The 21,203-nt window shown below is 43.5% G+C and overlaps 1 protein-coding gene across 2 annotated transcripts in view; it reads left to right on the plus strand.

Moving 5' to 3' along the window:
- The window catches only part of KLHL36 (kelch like family member 36), a 65,276-nt gene extending 44,463 nt beyond the window's left edge, over positions 1 to 20,813 (plus strand). The window contains exons 1-5 of one of the 2 annotated variants that reach the window (XM_056810325.1): positions 3,756 to 4,042; positions 6,186 to 6,267; positions 13,807 to 14,880; positions 16,321 to 16,478; positions 18,303 to 20,813. In XM_056810325.1, the coding sequence (XP_056666303.1) occupies positions 6,208 to 6,267; positions 13,807 to 14,880; positions 16,321 to 16,478; positions 18,303 to 18,858 (1,848 nt within the window). In that variant the 5' untranslated portion in view covers positions 3,756 to 4,042; positions 6,186 to 6,207 and the 3' untranslated portion in view covers positions 18,859 to 20,813. Of the gene's footprint in view, positions 1 to 3,755; positions 4,043 to 6,185; positions 6,268 to 13,806; positions 14,881 to 16,320; positions 16,479 to 18,302 lie in introns of those variants that run through there. The other variant, XM_056810329.1, reaches the window with a different exon arrangement.
- The last annotated feature ends 390 nt before the right edge of the window (positions 20,814 to 21,203 follow it).

Here is a 21,203-nt window from a genome sequence, read left to right on the forward strand (position 1 = left end):
AATTCTGCAAAAGAAATGTCAGGCCTTTTGTGTCACAGACCACTGGTGAAAGGATAACAGCACCTTTGAGGATAAAATTATAACTGTTGACATTAATGCTGCTTGTGAAAAGGAAGACAGCTGGTCAAAGGAATGCATTAAGAACTCATATCAAAGTGGGTTTGAATCCTGCCTCTGATATATACTGTATATAACACTGGGCAGGTCACTTAATGTTCCAATTCCCTAGGCCATTCTATAAGTTGCAAAATATTGCTGACCTGCATAGATAAAGGGAATTTTCCTACCCAGGAGATCTCTATATCATTAAAATGTCTTAGTTTTTTTTAAATACTTTTTTAAGCACTTTTTTTTTTTAAAACTCTTACCTTCCATTTTAGAATCAATACTGTATATTGGTTCTAAGGCAGAAGAATGGTAAGGGATGGACAATGGGGTTAAGTGACTTGCCCAAGGTCACACACTTAGGAAAATCTGAGACCAGATTTGAAACCAGGATCTTCCATCTCTGGACCTGGCCCTCAATCCACTGAGGCACCCAGCTGCCCCCCTTAGTATCACTTCTAAGATAGAAGAGTAGAGGGGGCAGTTGGGTGACCCAGTGGATTGAGATCCAGGCCCAGAGATGAGAGGTCCTAGGTTCAAATCTGGCCTCAGATACTTCTTAGCTGTGTGACCCTGGGCATGTCACTTTGACATGGGCATTGTATCCCCAGAAACTCAGGCAAACTATTATCAGGAAAATTCCTTTGCTCCCTTACATCCTCATGATTCCTAGCCTAAAACATCTAATGACCCCTATAGGGCCCTGAGATGATTGTCTTCCTTTGATCCTCCTTTAGATTTAAGATGGACAGAGAGATGCATCTCCAGGCTACACCTCGATTCTATCAGGCTGTATCTCACACATCTGTCTGTTCCCTAAAACCAAAGAATCTTTTGTGAGAGTCATTCTCTATGTGTCCAGGAAGACCCCAGTCAGATGACCAAACCCCTGACCGAATGCTTGAGAGTCTACCACTCTAGAGTCACGTCCACACCATGGCACAGCATCTGTTGTAAAGAGTATAAAATCCCCAGAACTGATGTTGTCTCGGGGACAGCTTTTCCATCCATGCTGTCCTCCCAAGGAGCAGCCTTCCATCTTGTTGTTCCACCTGTACTATCCTCCTGGCCATTCTCAACTTTACTTTCTAAATTAATAAATTTCTCTTTTTACTTTTAAGCTAAGTTTTGGGGTCTTGCCTTCTTGCAAAAAGGTATCCTTCCCGAACCCCGAGGGTACACCTCTTCACCCCCACAACATCTTAACCCCCATTGCCTAGCCCTTACCATTCTTCTGCCCTGGAATCAATACACAGTACTGATTCTGGGATGGAAGGTAAGGGTTTTAAAAAAAGTGGCAAAGGCTAGGCAATAGGGTCTAAGTGACTTACTTGCCCAGGGTAACACAGCTAGAAAAGGTCTGAGATCAAATTTGAACCCAGACCCTCCCAACTCCAAGCCTGGAGCTCTATCCACTGTGCTTCTTAAACAGCTCCTCCCTCTGCCATTTTAATCATAGATCTGGGCAAAACAAAACAAAAACCCTGATATAATGAGCCTAGAAATATCCAGGATTTTCAATGTTTTTTTTTTTTCAAGGGCACAAAAATGGTGCATCTTCCTCCTTTGTGGGCTGAGAATCTCTACTCCATTGTTTGCTGCCTGTGAGGCTTTGTGAGATGACCTAGAATCAAGGGAAGAATACTTTGTTTTTATCTGGTTATTTGCAGGCTGCTTCCTCATTAGACCCTGAGTTCCTTGAGAGCAGAGACTGTCTTTTGCCTTTCATTGTATCCTCCAGGGTGTAGCATCATGCCTGAAACATAGTACACTTAATATCATTAATAATAACTGAGGGGCTTAGGTTCAAATTCTGACTTTGCCACTGAACTCGAAGCTTCTTGTTTGCAAATTGACTACATTTCTGTAGCATATACTGCATTTCCTATAAGTTATTGTTGCTTCTCAGAAGGGTTTGGTGGTGAGAACAGGGTGGAGAACTGAAACTATGGCATTAAATTGTAACTGTGTTACTCATTAGGGATCCTCTGCGAAGTAGAGAAAGAGGAATTTCCAGTCTGAGAAACTGGGTCTACACCACTTGCCATGGCTGATGACATTGGGCAAGTCCATAAGTGCTTACCATGTGCCAGGTCTGTGCTAAGAGCTTGGGATGGAAAGAAGAGCAAAAACCGTCTTTCCCTCTAAAAAGTCATATTCTAACAGCTTACCTCAATTTCTTTATGTGTAAAATGAAGTGGAATATATAATTTCTAAGGTCTTTTCTAGCTCAATCATCCTGGAATTCTAAGTCACTTTACCCTCAGCTCTTAAGAGTATGGTTTCTTCAGTTTCCTCATTTGGAAAAAAAAAGAGTGGAGGGGGCAAATCTGACCTCAAATACTTCCTAGCTGGATAAATCACAATCTCTGTCTACCTCAGTAGACAGACCTTTCCTCATTTGTAAAAATGGGGATAATAACAGCACTTCCCTTGACATATGTAAATCACTTTGCAAACCTTAAAGGGCTAAGGAGGGACAGCTAGGTAGCACTGTGAATAGAGTACCAGGCTAGGAATCTGGAAGAATTAGGTTCAAATCTGGCCTCAGGCACTTCCTAGCTATGTGACCCCAGGGAAGTTAATTAATCCCATTTGTTTAGGCCTCCCCCCCTTTTTTTAAACTTTACTTTCTGTCTTAGAATCTATACTACCTATGTATTGGTTCCAAGGCAAAAGAGTGATTAGGTCTAGGAAATAGTGGCTTGCCCAGGGTCACACAGCTAGGAAGTACCTGAGGCTACATTTGAACCTAGAACCTTACTTCTCTAGGCCTAGCTCTCAATCCACTGAGCAACCTAGCTGCCCCAGCCCTTCTATCTTAAGAGTTGTCAGTAAAATAGAAAGGAAGGTTTTAAAAAGGGGAGGTTTATGTACTAGAAAAGCTCCTTCTGGCTCTAAATCCCAAGGGCTTGAGATACCAGGTTCCAAAGATTTCCTTCCCTCTCCCCCTGTGCCTGTCCCAAGTGGGTTAGCAGCAAAGCACCATTCAAGTTAAGGGCTCCCCCAGACTTTTGGGAGGGAGGAGCTGGAGGAGAGGAAGGAGGGAGGGAGAGAAAAAGAAGGGGGAGAAGTGGAGAAGAGAGACAGAGGAGAGAAAGGGAAAGGAAAAAAGAAAGGAGAGAGAAGGAAGGAAGGGGGGGAAGGAGGAGGTGAGAGAGGAGGAGGGAAAGCAAGGGAAGAGGAGAAAAGGGGCAGGGAGAGGAGAGAAAAGTGAGGAAGGAGATGAAGGGAGGGAGGAACAGAAGGAAGAAGTGAAAAGGTGGGGGGAGAAGGAGGCAGGGAAGGAGAGGAGAAGAGGAAGGGGAGGAGAGAAAAAGGAGGGAAAGGAGAAGGAAGCAGGGAGGGGAGAGAAAGGGGAGGAAGGAGATGAAGGGAGGACCAGAGAGATGGAGGAGGGAGGAATGAGGAGGGGAAGAGGGGGAGGGAGAGGAGGTGGAGACGGAGAGAAAGGGGAGAGGAGGAGGGAAGGGAGTAGGGGAAAGGGGGAAAGAGGTAGGAAGAAGGTGAAAGGAGAAAGAGAACGGAGGAGACAGGAGGAAAGAGGAAGGATAGGAGGAAGGAGAAGAGAAAAGCGCAGACGAGGAGGGAGGGAGGAGGAAAGCAGAGGAGAGAGGAGGGAGGAGGTTGGAGGCGGGCCCGGCTGGCTGGTTGTTTGTTTGCGGCCCGGCCAGCGTCAGCTGGCCACAGGCTGAGCCCACCTCTTCCCGGGCCCCCGCCCCTCGCTCCCCGCGCTCTTATTGGCCCAGCCTCCGCTTCACTCGGCCCAGCACTTCCTGGCGGAGCCATGGCTGTGGACCGAGCCGGCGGAGGGCCGGCCGCGCTGCTGCCACCGCCCCGCCGCTCCGGCCGGGGATAGGGATCCAGCCCGGGCGCCGGCTGCGCTGCCCTGGTCAGCCAGTAGCGGCGGCCGTCCGCGCAGCGCACAGCTCCCCAGGTTGGTCCGTTTAACCCCTGTGCCAGTTCCCGAGCCTCCTGCCCTTCCGCCCTTCCTCCCTCCCTTCTTACTTTGCACCCCTTGTTTTAGCTGCCCCCCGCGTAAAGCATGGAGCCTCTCCTTACCCTTGCAGTCAGCGGTCCAGCTTGGACCCAGAGTCTTTGTCCCAGCCTTTCAGCTGACTGATCCTCCCCCCCGTTCCCCCCCCCCCCCAATCCCTTCTTACCCCTGCCTGGATTGGCGGCCAGAGCCCAGCCCCCTTCAAAAATGTAAATTTAAATGAACCAAATGTGGTTTGGGGGTTAAAGCGAGAGCTCCAGATCTGTTGCTGAGACGCCTTTTCTTCTCTGTTCCATTGTGTTTTGTCCTACTAGATTGCAAGCTACTTGAGAGCAGGGCTCGGGTTATCTCCAAACTTTCTGTGTCCCCCAGCCTGTACGCAATGGCTGTTTAATGACAGTTTAGTATCTTTGTTGGGATCGCGGCTTGATTAGGGGCTTTTGTGCTTGTTTTCGTTTTTTGGCGGAGGGAAGGCTTTAGATGGCTGGGAATTGGGTGTGTGGGTGTGTGTGGGGAGTCAGAGAGAAAACCGCCGTCCCCCATTAGTCAGAATGGCCAGAGTAGCCCCTGAAGAACTGATTCAATAGTTTTGGGGAGGACTCGGAGCTTCGCCCTAGTCTCTTGTACTTAGGTCTTGGAATTTAGAGGTAGGAGGGATCTTGAAGCCATCTCTTGCAATCTTCCTTTTTATAAGGAGCAAACCTAGTCCCAGAGTGAACAAGTCACTTGCCTGGAGTCACCCAGGGAGGAGCAGAGTCAGATTTTGAACCCAGGTCGTCGGAAACTATAATCATTGGCCTTTCCACTAACTGGGAGCAGGTAAAACCTGCTTTTATTTTCTTCTTGACTTATTCCACCTAGGAAATTGAGTCACGGAGACCTTGCCACCTCTTTTCTTCTAGTGCCAGTGGGCAGGTCATCCTGTTGCCTAGTTGCCTAGCTATGTGGATGGATAGTTTTTACTGTTCCCTGGAGCTGATACCTGTACCTTCTCCAGGTTACCATATTCTGGGGGAATTCTGCCCCCAGATAATCTGTTGAAGTCAGGCCAGGTAAGTACAACCTGTGCCCCATTTGGGGCAGGGCCATGCTTTGACTTACCTGATTCCCCTGCCCACTTCCTGTCTGCCCCCGTCCTCCACATTTCTTCTTCCCCCACAAAACCCATCAACAGCTATCTGCCCACTTTTGCAGACAGATAGAGACGGCAGGAACCCCAGTGATGATCGTATCTACCAGACTCACTTTACAGATGAGCAAACTGTAGTCCATATGGGTCAAGTGACTTGCCTAAAGTTACCATTTTGGCAGAGAATAAGAACCCAACTTAATTCAACAAACATGTACCATTGATCTCTTCTCCTTCTATTCAATAGGCAAGATCCCCCTTAAAGGCAGGATCTTTCATTTTTATCTTTACACTCCCAGTAGCCTTATGCCTTGCATACAGTAGGTACTTAATAATTGTCTAACTTAAATTTCCCTTATGCACTGAACTGTCTTTACCTTGAAATATGGGCAAGGCCACACTTTTCTAAATTTTCCAGAAATTGTTTAGCTATTTAATAATGTTGTATACATTTAGAGATAGATAAATGTGGGTACCTGAAGGTATAAATATATATATGCATACACACTAAGGTATGTGTATAAACATGCATATATGTATTTATAGGTTTGTGTATACTCATACACAAATACTAGGGTACCTCCAGATGTCCACATAAATGCTCCTTTTAGGGGTTCTCATTCAGCCAAAGGACAGAATTGTATGTGTACCAGGTTTCTAAACCATACTCATGGCCAACAGAACACGAAAGATATGGCAGTTATTTGCAGATGGATAATCTGGGAACTAGAAGATGAATGGTATTCATTAACTACTTCAGGTTTTTCATTATAATTTGTTTTAAAAGAAAACCAGTAATAAAGCTAATTAGATTCCATCTCCATCTTATAGTCTCCTTGCTTTTTCCATGACTTCCCCCCTTCTAGCTTCCAGTGGTCATGTGCCAATTCCATGGGAATTTAGTAAATGACAACAATATTGTATGTTCAGTTATTCTCTTTTCTGTTGTTGCAGGAATACTGTCAATCAATTTATAATGGAGGGGGCCAGACAGACCAGAGTGTCTCGTCCATACAAGATAAGCGAATCTTCAAAGGTATGTATGGGTGTGAATGATATGCCTCTAGCCTCTCAGCCTCAATTTTCTTTTTGGTTTGGACTTCCAAGGTCACTCAGGTAGTAGAGTATGTGTGTTTTCTGATTGAACTCACTGTAAGCTAATAATATTTGATTTGAAAAAAACAACAACACGAATTTATCAAAGTCAGGATGTATACCCTTGTCTTCAGATTGCAGAGGAGGTGCTTATTCAACTGTACCATGCTGATTTCTTTGGCATAGGGAGCTCTTGGTCTAGAAACTTCCTCCAAGTTTGAGGCAGGTTTTCTACTCATCTGCAGAAGCCTTTAATGAGTTTATTAACATTAACTTTTGTTTATGGTCACAACTAATATGTGTTGGAATCAAGACTTGAACTCAGCTCTTCCTAGCTAGGCATTTAGCCCCTATGCTTTGCTTTCTGTCTGTCGATTATACAACAAGGAACAGTCTCCCCAGCACTTGGTTTTAGGTTATTCATCTTTAAAGTGAAGACTGGGGGTGTTTTCATATCTCGATTGGCAGAGTGGAAGGAGAATCATCAAATGTTGGGAGGATTCTCAGAAATCATTTTATAGAAAGGGAAAGCTCAGGTTCCTAAAGCAGAATAAAGGCTATCAATCAATCAATCAGTCAGCTTTTATTAACCACCTGCTATGTACTGGAGTCTGTGCTCAGCTATCAGGATACAAAGACAAAAATAAATCTGTCAAGCCTTCAAGGAATTTACTATCTAATGGAGGAGATAACATGTATACACAAAAATATATACACATTAATTGTGCAACAAGTATACCTTTAAGCAAATACAAAGTACACAGAAGATGCCTTTCCATAATGGCTAAGAACTCAGTAAAGCAGTTTGTCAGCCTAAAAAAAGGAGGGGAACAATGGGTTTCTCCAACTTTCTCCTCCCTGCCTGGCATCCTCTAGATGGATATTCATGATTTTCCCAGCTTTTACTCACTGCACTCCAAAATTAGGTCCCTGAGGCCCCTAGGGCTTTTGAGGGCATGTGAGCTGAGAACACCCTTTGCTTAGCTTGTGACATTAGGGGTGACTGCTTGGGTGATAGGGTGCTCAGCTACAAATGGAGACTGGCACATACCAGGAATACTTCTTTGTCAGAACTCATTTAGCCCAGGAATTACTTTAACTTTTTTTTTCTTTAAGAAAAAAATTGATATATTTTGTTTTTCTAACACCTATATTTTCCAGTATTCCTCCCCTTGTAATGGAAAAGGTGATCCCTCATACAAAGAATTTAAATGGGGAGAAAAACAGTTCAGAAAACTAACCAACCTATTCAAGAAGGTATTGTATTAAATGCAGTGTAGCCCCAGTTGTTGCTTTCTGACACAATGAGAATGAATTCAGATTTCCATTTCTGAAAGTAGCCTCCACTTTTCACTAAGATCAGTGGGTAGAGTTTTATTTGAAGAAATATTATTTGCTCTATCTAGTTGACACAGAGGAAAGCTGTTAAACACTTTGCCCAAAGGGCAAAGTAAGAGATTGTATTTAAAAGCAAAAGAGGCTGTGTTCTTTCAATTTATTCCAGATTGTAAGTGGGAGAAGCAGTTTTTTGATTATTTGAAGAAGCAGTAGAATCCTTTTTTTTTTTAAGCCTAGGTCTCCCTATCTGTTGTTGTTCAGTTGTGTCTGACTCTTTGACCCCATGAACAATAGCTTGGGTTTTTCTTGATAAGGATACTGGAGTAGTTTATCATTTCCTTTTCTAGTGGATCCAGTGGATCTTTTTGTCAGACATACAGAGTTTAAGTGATTTGCTGGGGTGAGATTTGAACCTAGGACCTCCTGTCTCTAACTCCTGAACCTCCTAGTTACCCTCCAATGATTTCTTCATTGTCAAATCCAATGGCCTTTCTCCTGTCCTCCTCCATTTTAAAAAATAAAAACTCTAGGGGGCAGTTGGGTGGCTCAGTAGATTGAGTGTCAGGCCTAGGTTCAAATCTGGCCTCAGACACTTCCCAGCTGTGTGACCCTGGGCAAGTCACTGAACCCCCATTGCCTAGCCCTTACCACTCTTCTGCTTTGGAACCAATACACAGTATTGATTCCAAGATGGAAGGTACGGGTTTTATAAAAAAACAAAAACAAAAAAACCCTACCTTCCTTCATAGAATCAATATAATATTTTTAGTTTCAAGGCAGAAGAGCAGTAAGGGTTAGGTAATGGGGGTTCAGTGACTTGCCCAGGGTCACATAGCTAGAAAGTGGCCTGAGGCTGGATTTGATCTGAGGACCTATCTCCATGTCTGGCCCCCTAGTTGTCCCATAGCAATATATTATTACTATACTATTGCTATTATTGTGATGAGGAAACTGAGCCAAACAGGGTCAATTTAGTTAAGTGACTCGTCCAGGATCACACAGCTAGTAAGTATCTGAGGCTGGATCATAGTTATATGGTAGTTCGCCTACAAAAGCGGAATTTGAGAAATCCTGGGGAAGCAGGAGAGTTCTTTCTTTCCTATTGTGCAGGTAGGCAAAGAGGAACAGACCCCTGGAAGCCATCTGACATTAGCCTTTGCTGTTCAGTCCACTCTTCTCCTTTAACTCAGAGCACCTCTCCGTCCCAGCTTCATCTCCACTCAGCATGAATGAGGAGTCAGTGGGAGATTCAACTTTTGGTCCCTGAATTGAAGATGAAAACTCAACAAGGTCTCACAGAACTCTGAATACCAGCCAGTAATTGTGCCCCAAATCTCTAGGAACCTGAGGTGGAAGCCTAATGCCCAGCCTGCCTTTCCAGAAGGGCTATCCTGGGGCAATCCTGTTCATGGGATCATAGGATTTAGAGCTTCTGGGAACCCAGGAGATGGTCTAGTCTAAGGGTTGGCACACCTGTGGACCAAAGCTGGTTCACCACCTGCTTTTGTGTGGCCTGAGAACTAAGAAGTTTCTCCAAGTTCCAGCCTCAAACGCTTGCTAGCTAGGTGACCCTAGGCAAGTCACTTAACCCCCATTGCCTAGCCTAGCTCTTCTTGCTTTTCTGCCTTGAAACCAATATACAGTATTGATTCTAAGACAGAAGGTAAGAGTTAAAAAAAAAAAAGTTCTGTTGTCATGCAAAAATGTAATTTGCTGAACTCTAATCAGGTCCAGTGTCTTTGCTTTCCAGATGAGGAAGGTTAGACCTAAGTAGGCATAGTGACTTGCCCCTAGTCAAACAGATATTAAGGAGCAGGGCCAAATTTGAACTCAGGTCTTCTGACTTTAAACTTAATCACTTTCCACACTATGCATCTTAAATCTCATGCCATGTTTGCCTACATAGTAGAGGATCTAATACCTTATTCATCAGAAAATTGTCTTCTGAAAAGGGAATTAACCTTGACCTGCTTGGCCCAAGAGGGCAGAATTTGGAGCATTGGGTGAATTTTGTGAAGAGACAGTTTGGGCTGAATAAAGGCAAACCTTCCTGAGGCCGATGAGAGAGGTTCAGAAGTGGAATGGGCTGCCCCAGGGGTTGCTGGGTCCAAAGTCTGGAGAACCACTCAATTCATGGGACTTTGTGGGAATTCTTTTTTCAGAATGGGGTAGCCCAGGTGGCCGATGAGTGCCCCCAGTTTAGAGACTGATTCTGTGCAAGTTTGCATTGTGAATTTCTATTTGTTATAGTCTGAATGGCCCGCTAGATGGCACAGTAGATAGTGCTGGGCCATGAGTCAGAAAGAATTCTCTTCTGGAGTTCAAATCCAGCCTCAGACACTTAATAGCAATGAACAAGTCACTTTAGCCTGTTTGCCTCAGTTTCCTCATGTGTAAAATGAGCTGCAGAAGGAAATGGCAAACCAGTCCAGTGGCTTTGACAAGAATTCCCCGAATGAGCTCATGAAGGATCAGGCAGGTCTGGAAATGATTGAACATAAGAGCTCGCAGATTGTTTCTAGTTTATACATTTCTGAAGAGCAGGATGGTAATTCCTTCATCTCTGTAGCCCTCAGAGTATTTGGTTGTAAATCACTTAACTAACCCCATTAAATGTCCTCATCTGTAAAATGAGGGGGCTGGCCCCAAAGACTTCTAAGATCCTTTCCATCCTCAAAAGGATGACTCAGGAGGTACCCCCTAGCCTTTCCCCAGGTCTTTGAATCTTGTTGTCCAGCCCATTCAGTTGCTTCCTGTAGCATTTCCTTTGTCCGGTCTCTGAAATCCCACACCGCTGCACCGGATATCCCTCGCTAGGGCTGAACAAATGAGAAGTTTACTTTTCTCCTCCTTGTGTGTTCAAGCCCATCCGTGTCAGGTTAACCTCCTGGGCTGGAGACTGAGCCAGCTTGTTTATCTCCCGTCGGGGCTGACTCATCTCTGCCTTGTGGCAGCCGAGGCCCCTAAGAGCCCTCCCGGGCCTCTATCTGAAACTGGAATGTGGGATTCTGCTTTTAGATGTCAGAAATGACACGTTTCGAGAAGCCAGCCCCAGATGGATCACCAAAACAGTCCGGGAAGGGAAGGTTAAATGAAATCAGCTTTTAGTTAAACATTAGAGGAGGAGAGAAGCAGTGCCAACAATAGTCACACGAGGGCAGCAGCATTTAGGAAAGCTCCTGTGGACAGAGTGCAAAAACATGGATCTGGCAGACATCTGCTCTGACTTTTCAGTGTCTCCTGTCAAAGGGGCCAATCCCTTATCAAGAGGCTCTGGTTTTTTGTTCCCCTGGACACGTGAGGAGTATGGCGGGACTGAGCCGCCCAATTCCATTTTTATTTCTTTATATCCCAATTAAAGGGGATAACTGAGAGGAGCAGTTCCTGTGGCAAGGAAACCAATATGTAAAATCAAGCCTTTCTTTACCCACCGAAAGAGCAATTCGCTGGACTTATTTATAGAGCGCAGCACAGAAACATGGATACGACTTGGCCTTGGAATCTGGGAGACCTGGGTTCTGTGGAATTAGACTCTGGACATTAATTTAAATCCTGCAGTTCAAATACTACCCAGATACTTTCCAGCTGAGTCAAATGAAAAATCTTTGGAAAGTCTTTCACAAACTTTAAAATACTCTGTACATTCTAGTTGTTAGCTATGTGACCCTGAGAAGCTACTTACCCTCTCTGGGTTCAGTTTCTTCATCTGTAAAATGAGGAGCTTAAACTCCATAATGGTCACTGGGAAAATCACTTAACCTTTTAAAGATTCCTAATCTGTAAAATGAGGGCATTGCCAGTCCTGGATTCAGGAGGACCTGAGTTCAAATAAGGACTCCGTCACTAGCTGTATGACCCTGAACAAGTCACTTAATAGTGTTTGTCTCAGTTTCTCCTCATCTGTCAAATGAGTAAGAGAAAGAAATGGCGAATCACTCCAGTAGGGGAAGAAGGTCATCAAGCTCTATAACCAAGGCTTGACCTTTCCCACTAAATATCAGTTCCCACAGCAAACACACATTTTCACTTGTGTCCAAGTCTTATGTGACCCCATTTTGGAGTTTTTTTGTTGCTTTTTTTACCCTTACCTTCCATCTTAGAATCAATACTGTATATTTGTTCTAAGGCAGAAGAGTGGTAAGGGCTAGGCAATGGGGGTTAAGTGACTTGCCCAGAGTCACACAGCTAGGAAGTGTCTGAGGCTAGATTTGAACTGAGGACATTCTGTCTCTAGGTCTGGCTCTCAATCCACTGAGCTCCCAACTGCCGCCTATTTGGAGTTTTCTTGGCAAAGATAGTGGAGTGGTTTTCCATTTCCTTCTCTAACTCATTTGACAGATGTGGAAACTGAGACTAATAACTATCCAAAGCCAAATTTGAACTCATGAAGATGAATCTTACTGATTCCAAGTCCAGTGCTCTATCCACTGTGCCACCTAATTGTACTCACATGTACTTAGGGAGGCATAAACAAAGGATGTAAGGAAGAAGGGATCCCTAAGAATTAAAGAGAGAGAGGCACAGCTAGATGGCTCATTGGATAGAGCCAGGCCTGGAAATGAGATACCTTGGATACTTCTTAGCTATGTGACCCTGGGCAAGTCACCTCACCCCAATTGCCCAGCCTTTACCACTCTTCTGCCTTGGAACCAATACTTAGTATCAAACCAAGACAGAAGTTAAAGGTTTATAAAAGAAAAAGCAATGAACTGAGGGAAAGGGGTAGAGCAAGAAAGGCTTACCTTAGGACCATGATGGCGAACCTATGACACATGTCAGCACTGACATGCATAGCCATTTTCGATGACACATGGCCACATGCCGAGAAGTACACGAATATCGTGAAATTATGTTGTTGTTTTTTCTCAGAGTGACACACCACCTGAGTTATGCTTCCGTGTTTTTGGCAAATTTTGACACATCAAGCTCAAAAGGTTGCCATCACTGCCCTAGGTGATGGTGTCATTAGGATAAGAAGTATTCTTTTTAGCTACATTTCACTGGCTTTGTTTGCTTTTTTTTTTTTTTTACTAAAGATAACATTAAAGCAGTTATTCTCAGAGTATGGTCCAGGACCACTTGGAGTTCCTGACACCTTTTTTATGGATTCAAGAATAGAAACTATTTTCACCAAAATACAAAGATATTTTATTTCATAGTAGAGTCAGTATTGATAAACTTAACCTATATAAATAAAAGCTCTTTAAGGGATCCTCAATCATTCTTGAGCATAAAAGGTCCTAAGACCAAAAAATTTGAGAATGGTGGAATTCACATATGGAGACAGAAACCCAAGTTGGCACTGCAGGATTGCTTTAGAGGGCAGCTGGTGGCTCTGGAGTTGGAAAGACTTTATCTTCCAAGTTCAGATGGCCTCAGAACCATACTATGTCACTTAACCCTATTAGCCTCAGTTTCCTCATCTGTAAAATAAGCTGAAGAAGAAAATGGCAAACCACTTTAGTATCTCTGCCAAGAAAACTCCAAATGAAGAGGTCACTACTGAAGAACAATAAAGAATTCCCTTGAAAAGGATGATTAGAATTCCCAGGCCCAAGTTTGCTCAGCTTTAGCTTAGATCTTGGGGATCCCCTGCCTCATCAGGTAGCCAAGACACCTTTATCACTGAGTGCTGAGTACCCTTTTAACGTATATAGTATCATCCTTAGCACTTTTGAGATGGGGGGGGGGAGGGTGAGATGGATGGATAAAATAATTAAGTAAATAAAAAGGAAAAAATAAGGGAGGGGGGCAGCTAGGTGGCTCAGTGGATAGAGAGCCAGGTCTAGAGATGGGAAGTCTTGGATTCAAATCTGGCCCCAGCCACTTCCTAGCTGTGTGACAAGTTACTTAACTTCCACTGACTAGCCCTTAAACCTCTCTCTACCTTGGAACCAATACAAAGTATTGATTCTAAGACAGAAGGTAAGGATTTAAAAAAAATTATAATATGATGTAAAAAAATGAAAAACATCAATAAAAATATTTTAATTGCCTAAAAAAATGTGGTCCCCACTCTTGGTGACCTTTTGTCTGAAGTAAGGGCCACAGAATTGTTAGGATTTTTGATCTTGCTTTCCCAGCTCAATGTTCTTCCTGTTCCACTGGGAAGGAGAGCTCTGATGTGATCTGTTTGTTTCAGGTCTACAGATGGGTTGACCATCCCAACATGGTGCTCCAGAGGCTGAATGAGCAGAGGCACCGAGGTCTCTTCTGTGACATAGTGTTAGTTGCGGATGAACAGAGGGTCCCCGCCCACCGGAATCTTCTGGCTGTATGCAGTGACTACTTCAACTCCATGTTCACCATTGGTATGCGTGAAGCCTACCAGAAGGAAGTGGAACTGGTTGGAGCCTCCTACATTGGCCTTCGAACCGTCATTGACTTTCTCTATGGCAGCGAGCTTTCATTAGATGGTGGGAACATCGACTATGTCTTAGAGACTGCTCACCTCCTGCAGATCTGGAAAGTGGTTGATTTCTGCTGTGAGTATCTGGAAAATGAGGTGAGTGAAGAGAATTATTTGTACCTGCAAGAATTAGCATCTATCTACAGTCTAAAGCGCCTGGACTCTTTTATCGACTCCTTCATCCTGCGTAACTTTGGGACATTGTCCTTCACCCCAGACTTTCTGCAGAACGTTTCCCTCCAGAAACTCTGCCAGTACCTGGGCAGCAGCCTGGTCCAGAGAGAGTGTGAGCATGACCTGCTCCAGGCAGCCCTCCAGTGGCTGACCCAGTATCCTGAGCGGGAGGCAGATGCCTTCCAGGTGCTAGAAAACATCCATTTCCCACTGATCCCCAAGAGCGACCTCCTGCACCGGGTCAAGCCTGCCGTCTGCTCGCTGTTGCCCAAAGAGGCGAACTGTGAGGGCTTCATCGAGGAAGCTGTTGCCTACCACAATAACGTTGCTGCCCAGCCAGTGCTGCAGAACAAACGCACATCCCTGCGCACCAATGAGGAGCGGCTCCTGTTTGTGGGTGGGGAGGTGTCAGAGCGCTGCCTGGAGCTCAGTGATGACACATGCTTTCTGGATGCCAAAAATGATCAGTGGGTCATGGAGACACCTCTCCCAGCCAGGAGGAGCCACCATTGTGTGGCCGTGTTAGGAGGCTTCATTTTTATAGCGGGAGGCAGCTTCTCAAGGGACAATGGAGGGGATGCGGCCTCAAATCTTCTCTATAGGTATGATCCCCGCTGGAACCAGTGGATAAAGGTGAGATTAAAGCCAGTTTGGTCTTCTTTCTCCTTCCTTAGGGATTCTTTTCTTCTTTAGTCCTTATAGGATGTTATTATATTTTATTCCTTTTCTTCTTGGGCAGAAAACCAGAGTGTGGGCAGTTACTAATGGAGCCAAATCCTCCATTTTCCCATCTAGATTCTCATGTCCTACTTGCTGTCACTTGTGAATTTTAGATTTTCTCCACCCTGGTTAGTCTTTAAAATCCTAGCAACCAGGAATGTCTACACCCCTACTTAAGGATTAAGTGTTGAGGAGAATGGCCTATGACAGACATGTGCTAGCAAGTGACAAATAAGAAACAACTGACAGACCCCCCTGAGCTGTCCTAAGTCAAGCTTAAGCTTCCATTGGTACATGTGAGACGCAGGAAGTGATGTAAACAATGGTCTATATATTTCACATCACTTCTTCTCTCCGGGCTGTCTCACAGAGACCTCTCTCTCTCTCTCTCTCTCTCTCTCTCTCTCTCTCTCTCTCTCTCTCTCTCTCTGAGACGTTGGGCTCAGCAGCATGGGGAGCTCGTGGTGGCATCCTTAGCATGCTTGGTGAGTGGGTTAGGCTGATTCCTCCTTTCCTTTACCTCCTAAAGCACTATCCTCCTAGGAGACCCCTCATCTTGGAGGAGGCCTCGTGGCTGGTAGCCAAGCTACATTGAGAAAGCCCCTTGGCCAAGGCCTCTGAACTCCTGCCTGGCTCAGCCTGGGCTAGAACAGTTTAAATTCTCTTTCCTTTCTCTCTCTCCTTCTTAATTTCTTCCCTCTATTATAATTAAACCACCATAAAAAGCCCAAAGTGACTTGAGGATTTTATTGGGATTGAATTAATCCCTGGCAACCACTAGTATGATATATTCAGTCAATAACCCCTAAATTTTATCCCTTATACCCTCACCCATGACTCCATCTCCCATCTCACCATAGCACTCACTTTCTCCTCTCCCTTGTACCTAGAATGCTCTTCTTTCTTACCTCTAATGCCTAGCTTCCCTGATTTCCTTCAAGACCCTGTACAAGGAGCAGCCAGGTGGCTCAGGAGATAGAAAGTCAGTCATAGAGCCAAGAGGTTCTGGGTTCCAATCTGGCCTTACATATTTCTTAGCTTTGAATCCATTGCTAGACCTGGCTCTCAGTCCCCTGAGACACTTAGCTATGCCTGCTTATATGTATTTGTTGCAAGAGTTTTCTTTTTCTTTTCTCAAGGGTAGGGAGAAAAAATAAAATTTTTGTTCATGGAAAATTTTTTAAATAATATCTATAATGCTTATGGAGTGGTTATAAAGTTTGCAAATCCTCAATTGCTACATAAATGTCAGTTATTGCTGCTTTTCCTGCTGCTGCTGTGGGAAATCCCCAGGTGTTGAGTCTCCCTCTGAATCCTTGATGGGTATGTGAGTTACTGTGACTTTTTTTGCAGGTGGCTTCCATGAATCAGCGCCGAGTAGATTTCTACCTGGCCTCCATTTCAGACATGCTGGTAGCTGTAGGTGGGAGAAATGAAAACGGGGCACTTTCTTCTGTGGAAGCATATAGCCCAAAGAACGACTCCTGGTCTTATGTGGCAGGTTTGCCAAGGTAAGTTTTATTCTCAGTTTTCAACTCTAATGTGAACTTCTACAAAGATGGTGTTGCCTCCTGGCTAAGGATGATACAATCAGGGAGCTTTCTCACAGATTTATACTTACATGGCTCTCAATCCAATGAACTATTACTCAGATTTATCCTCTCACAGTTTTTAGAGGTATGATCACCGTAGCCTGGCTAAGCCCCAGTTTCTTCATCTGTAAAGCTAGGAAAATGATCCCTATCATACCTAATTCATAGGATTATTATTATTATTTTTGAAGCCCTTAACTTTTTGTATTAGTAACAATTCTAAAATAGAAGGGCAATCAGTAGCTAGGCAAAAGGGGTTAGGGTCACTCGGAAAGGAAGTTTCTGAGGCCATATTTGAACCCAGGTCATCCCAACTCTAGTTCTGGCACTCTATCCATTGAATTCATAGGATTAATGTGAAATTTATATGAAATAGTCTATTTAGAGCCTTTCAGAAACCTAAAAGTGCTATGTAAATGCCAATTATTATTCATTTTTGTGCTGGATTTCCCATTTCATTGGTAAAAGAAATTCCCAGTGAGGAACCTTTCTCTACCAGTACTCATTAGTACTGTAAAAGTTAAAATTAAAGGTTGGACTAAATATATGAGTGTGGTCACCAAAATTAATTATCAGAATGACTTTTATGGTAGTTTATTTACAAATAGAAAGAGTGAAAGTAAGGAAAATGTGAGAGAGAGAGAGAGAGAGAGAGAGAGAGAGAGAGAGAGAGAGAGAGAGAGAGAGAGAGAGAGAGAAATAATTACTACTCCGTACTCCGGCCTGGTCCAAAACACGAAAACAGGCCAGGCTTCAGAGGCCCCAGCAAAGGGAGGCTCAGACATTAAAGAAGAGTTCTAGCCACAAGGCTTCCTCCAAGACAAGGAGCTTCTCCATAGGCTAGTCCTTCCAGAAAAGCCAGGAAAGGAAGTGAACCCTTTCACACACCCACATGGCAGTCCAAAGGGAAGCAGTCTGAGGTCCCAAGCCAGAGCACCTCCAAGGCAAGTTCAAAGGGGAAAAAGCTCCTCACAGGGAGTTACCACCATTTCTTTGTATCATTTCCTGTAGCTTCCACTTTTACGTGGACCAATGGCAGCTTTAACTTTGCTTCAGACTGCTCAGAGGGCAGTTAGTTGGTTCTGATTTGTCATTGGCAAGCACATATGGGTCATAGACCCTCCCACCCAATCTACTCTGCCCTACTGTGTGATTGTGCTTAAGTTACATAACCTTGGGGGTAGCACACCACAGAACATGGAGAATTAGCTGCTTAGGGCAAAGAAAGACACAAGGGTCGGGTGGCCAGCTAGGTGTGGAAATGAGAGGTCCTGAATCCAACTATGGTCTCAGACTCTTCTTAGCTATGTGACCCTGGGGAAGTCATTTAACCCTAGTTGCCTATCCCTTGCCACTCTTCTGCATTGAAACCATTTCTTAGTATTGTTTCTAAGACAGAAAATAAGGGTTTGGGTCTTTTTTTTAAGTTACACAACCTCTTTGTGTCATAATTTCCTCATCTGAAAATTAATAAGATTGAACTAAATAGTTTCCAAGCCCTTTTTAGCTTTAAATTTCCTGACTTGCTCATAGTCACACTAATCGATGAAAAGGGACCGAATTTGACTTGCTATAACTGACTGGAAATAAGAGGAAGGCATCAAAGATACCCTAAAGGGAAGAAATATAGGAGGTAGTAAATGATGGCAGCCCTAGTGTACCTGATTTCATGTTGAATGTGTTTTCCATTCCATCGTAGGGTCGGTACTAAGAGTATTTATCTTGACTTCTCTCTGTTTCTAGATTTACATATGGCCATGCGGGCACCATCTATAAAGACTTTGTTTATATCTCTGGAGGACATGATTACCAAATCGGCCCTTATCGGAAGAATCTCCTCTGCTATGATCACCGTACCGATGTGTGGGAAGAGAAAAGGCCGATGATCACGGCCCGAGGTTGGCACAGTATGTGTAGCTTGGAGGACAGCATCTACTCCATTGGAGGCAGCGATGACAACATTGAATCTATGGAACGCTTTGACATCTTGAGTGTGGAATCTTACAGTCCCCAGTGTAACCAGTGGACACGAGTGTCTCCTTTGCTGCAGGCCAACAGTGAGTCTGGTGTGGCCGTGTGGGAAGGGAAGATCTATATCCTTGGGGGCTACAGCTGGGAAAACACCACCTTCTCCAAAACAGTTCAGGTGTATGACCGGGAAAAGAACAAGTGGATCAAAGGGACTGATCTCCCTAAAGCCATCGCAGGAGTCTCTGCCTGTGTTTGCTCCCTGAAGCCCAGACCAGAAGACAAAAAAAAAAAACCGAAAACTAAGAGGCATCAAGATCGAGGTCGATGACTGAGCTGGGATGACCCTATTCTTGATCACTGTCATCTCCATGAATGTCTTATTTAATGGCAACCTTTTTTTTTTCTAGCACTTTGGGGACAGCAGCCCAGATACTAAGACATCTGGAACTTGGGGCAGAATCCTCAGGCAGTTTAGTGAGTCACAAGAGTGAAAAGTGCTACTACGGTTTTAAGTTAGAAATGCATATTGGTAACATTTAGCTACAGTTTATTACCTTTATGTTTCTGGTTATTCCACAACAATTAATAACAATTTATAAAAGATATATGTAATGTAGCTTATTATTTTTGCAAAATAAGTAAACAATAGGAACAGTAAGAGTATAGATCTGGAAAGGTCCCTAGAGGTCAACTAATCCCCATTTTACCAATGACGCAACTGAGGCCCAAAGAGAAGTGGTGACGCTCCCATTTTCACATCACAGCTTAGTGACAGATTGGGGACTAGAATTTGGGTCTGTTGCCTTTTGGTCTAGAAACTCATCTAGACTAGTTTCTTCCCAGAGGAATTGCCCTGTAGTAGAACTTTACAGACAACAAAATCATAGGGGGTGACATTGTTGTCAGTGATCTTATCACACTATGCCTTATAGGTTCTTTTTTTTTTTTTAATTCTTACCTTCCATTTTAGAATCAATACTGTGTATGGATTCCAAGACCAGAGTGGTAAGGGCTAGGTAAATAACTTGCCCAGGGTCACATAGCTAAAAAGGTTCTGAGGACACATTTGAACCCAGGACCTCCCTTCTCTAGCCCTGCCTCTCAATCCTCTGAACCATCTAGCTACCCCTGCCTTATAGATTCTTAATACATTTGAACAATATCTAAGAGTATCCAATCACCGGTATGTATTAGTAATCACAACCTTCTAAAGCCATCACCTTGGGCTCTGAGGTGGTGGAATCATTTGAAAAACAAACAGGTATGATGAAAAGATTAAGTCCTTATTTATATTTTCATTCACCAACTGCATCCCTGACTCATTAAATTCCTTATGTTTCCAATGTATTGAGTTAATATAACTTATATTCCTTTATCTGGAAACTTAGGTAAATGTCACAACCAACCTTATTTTTTCATACATAAACTGGTCTTGACTGACCAGAGGTTCCACTATAAACTGCTAAATGAATACTTTTCACTTTCTGTAGAGAAGGTATGTCATTTACTGACTCTGACATCTTCTAGCTTTCTAACCCTGGACAGATCATGTAATTTCTCTGGATCCTCAGTTATTTCATTTTTTAAATTTGTATTATTTGTTATTATTTTAACCTTCACCTTCTCTCTTAAGAAAGAAGGGCAAGGGTTAGGCAATCAGAGTTAAGTGACTTGCCTAGGGTCCCAGAACTAGGAAGTAGCTGAGGCCAAATTTGACCTGATTCCAGACCTGGTGCTCTATCTACTGTGCCACTTAGCTGCCCCTGTTGCATCTTCTTAAAATGAGGGGGTTGGGCTAGATGATCTCCAAAGACCCCAGCAGCTCTAATATATCTATGATTTTATAATTCCATATAAACTAATACTAAACATTTAGCATCTGCTTTTTATTCCATACCTCCCTTAAGTCAAAATTCCTCATGTAGGAGTTAATAGAAAGTCAAGGAATTTTTGATACATTAGAAACAGCTGATGTCCTGATGCCAAGGGCTCAATTAAGAGAGGGAGAAGAGTGTAGCAATCCTTGAAAGGTCTTAGGTTGCTTGAGACAAGAAAAGTCATGATTAAAAAAAAAAAAGTATTCTTGAAACATAGTAGCAAAAGGCTTAAGAGACAACATAATAAGATAGTGCTGCTGATACATGTTATCAGGATGACCCAGGCCAAATCACTTAACTGCTTATTGCCCTGGACCAATTCTCTAAGCTTAAAAGTTACAAAGAAGCTGCAGCCTATCATCCCATGAAATCTGTTTGGTTTTTTTTTTTAAGGAAGAAAGAAAAATATGAATTTATTTATTCCTAATTATGATTTTCTTTTATTTCCCTCCTTAACCCTAGGAAATTTTATGGATATTTTTGCCATGGCTACCTACAGAAGTTGTAAAACACATTAGACTTCTGTTTCTATTGAGGCCAGTGGCACTGACAAGATCCTGGCACTCCATGGTACCTACAGTACCTGACTCTGCCGCCCTCTACTGCTCAGTTGTGATTTAGCAAGGATGATTTTCTAATTAAAATCCTTAAGACAGGAGTCTTAGTATAGTTTCTAAGACAAAAGAGGGCTAGGCAATCAGGGTTAAGTGACTTGCTCAAGGTCACACAGCTAAGAAGTTTCTGAGGCCATGATTTAGCAGGTTTTTAAAACAACTATGCAGTTCCTTTCCTTCTT

This window comes from Monodelphis domestica, chromosome 1 (genome assembly GCF_027887165.1).
Source record: "Monodelphis domestica isolate mMonDom1 chromosome 1, mMonDom1.pri, whole genome shotgun sequence".
Lineage (NCBI taxonomy): Eukaryota > Metazoa > Chordata > Mammalia > Didelphimorphia > Didelphidae > Monodelphis > Monodelphis domestica.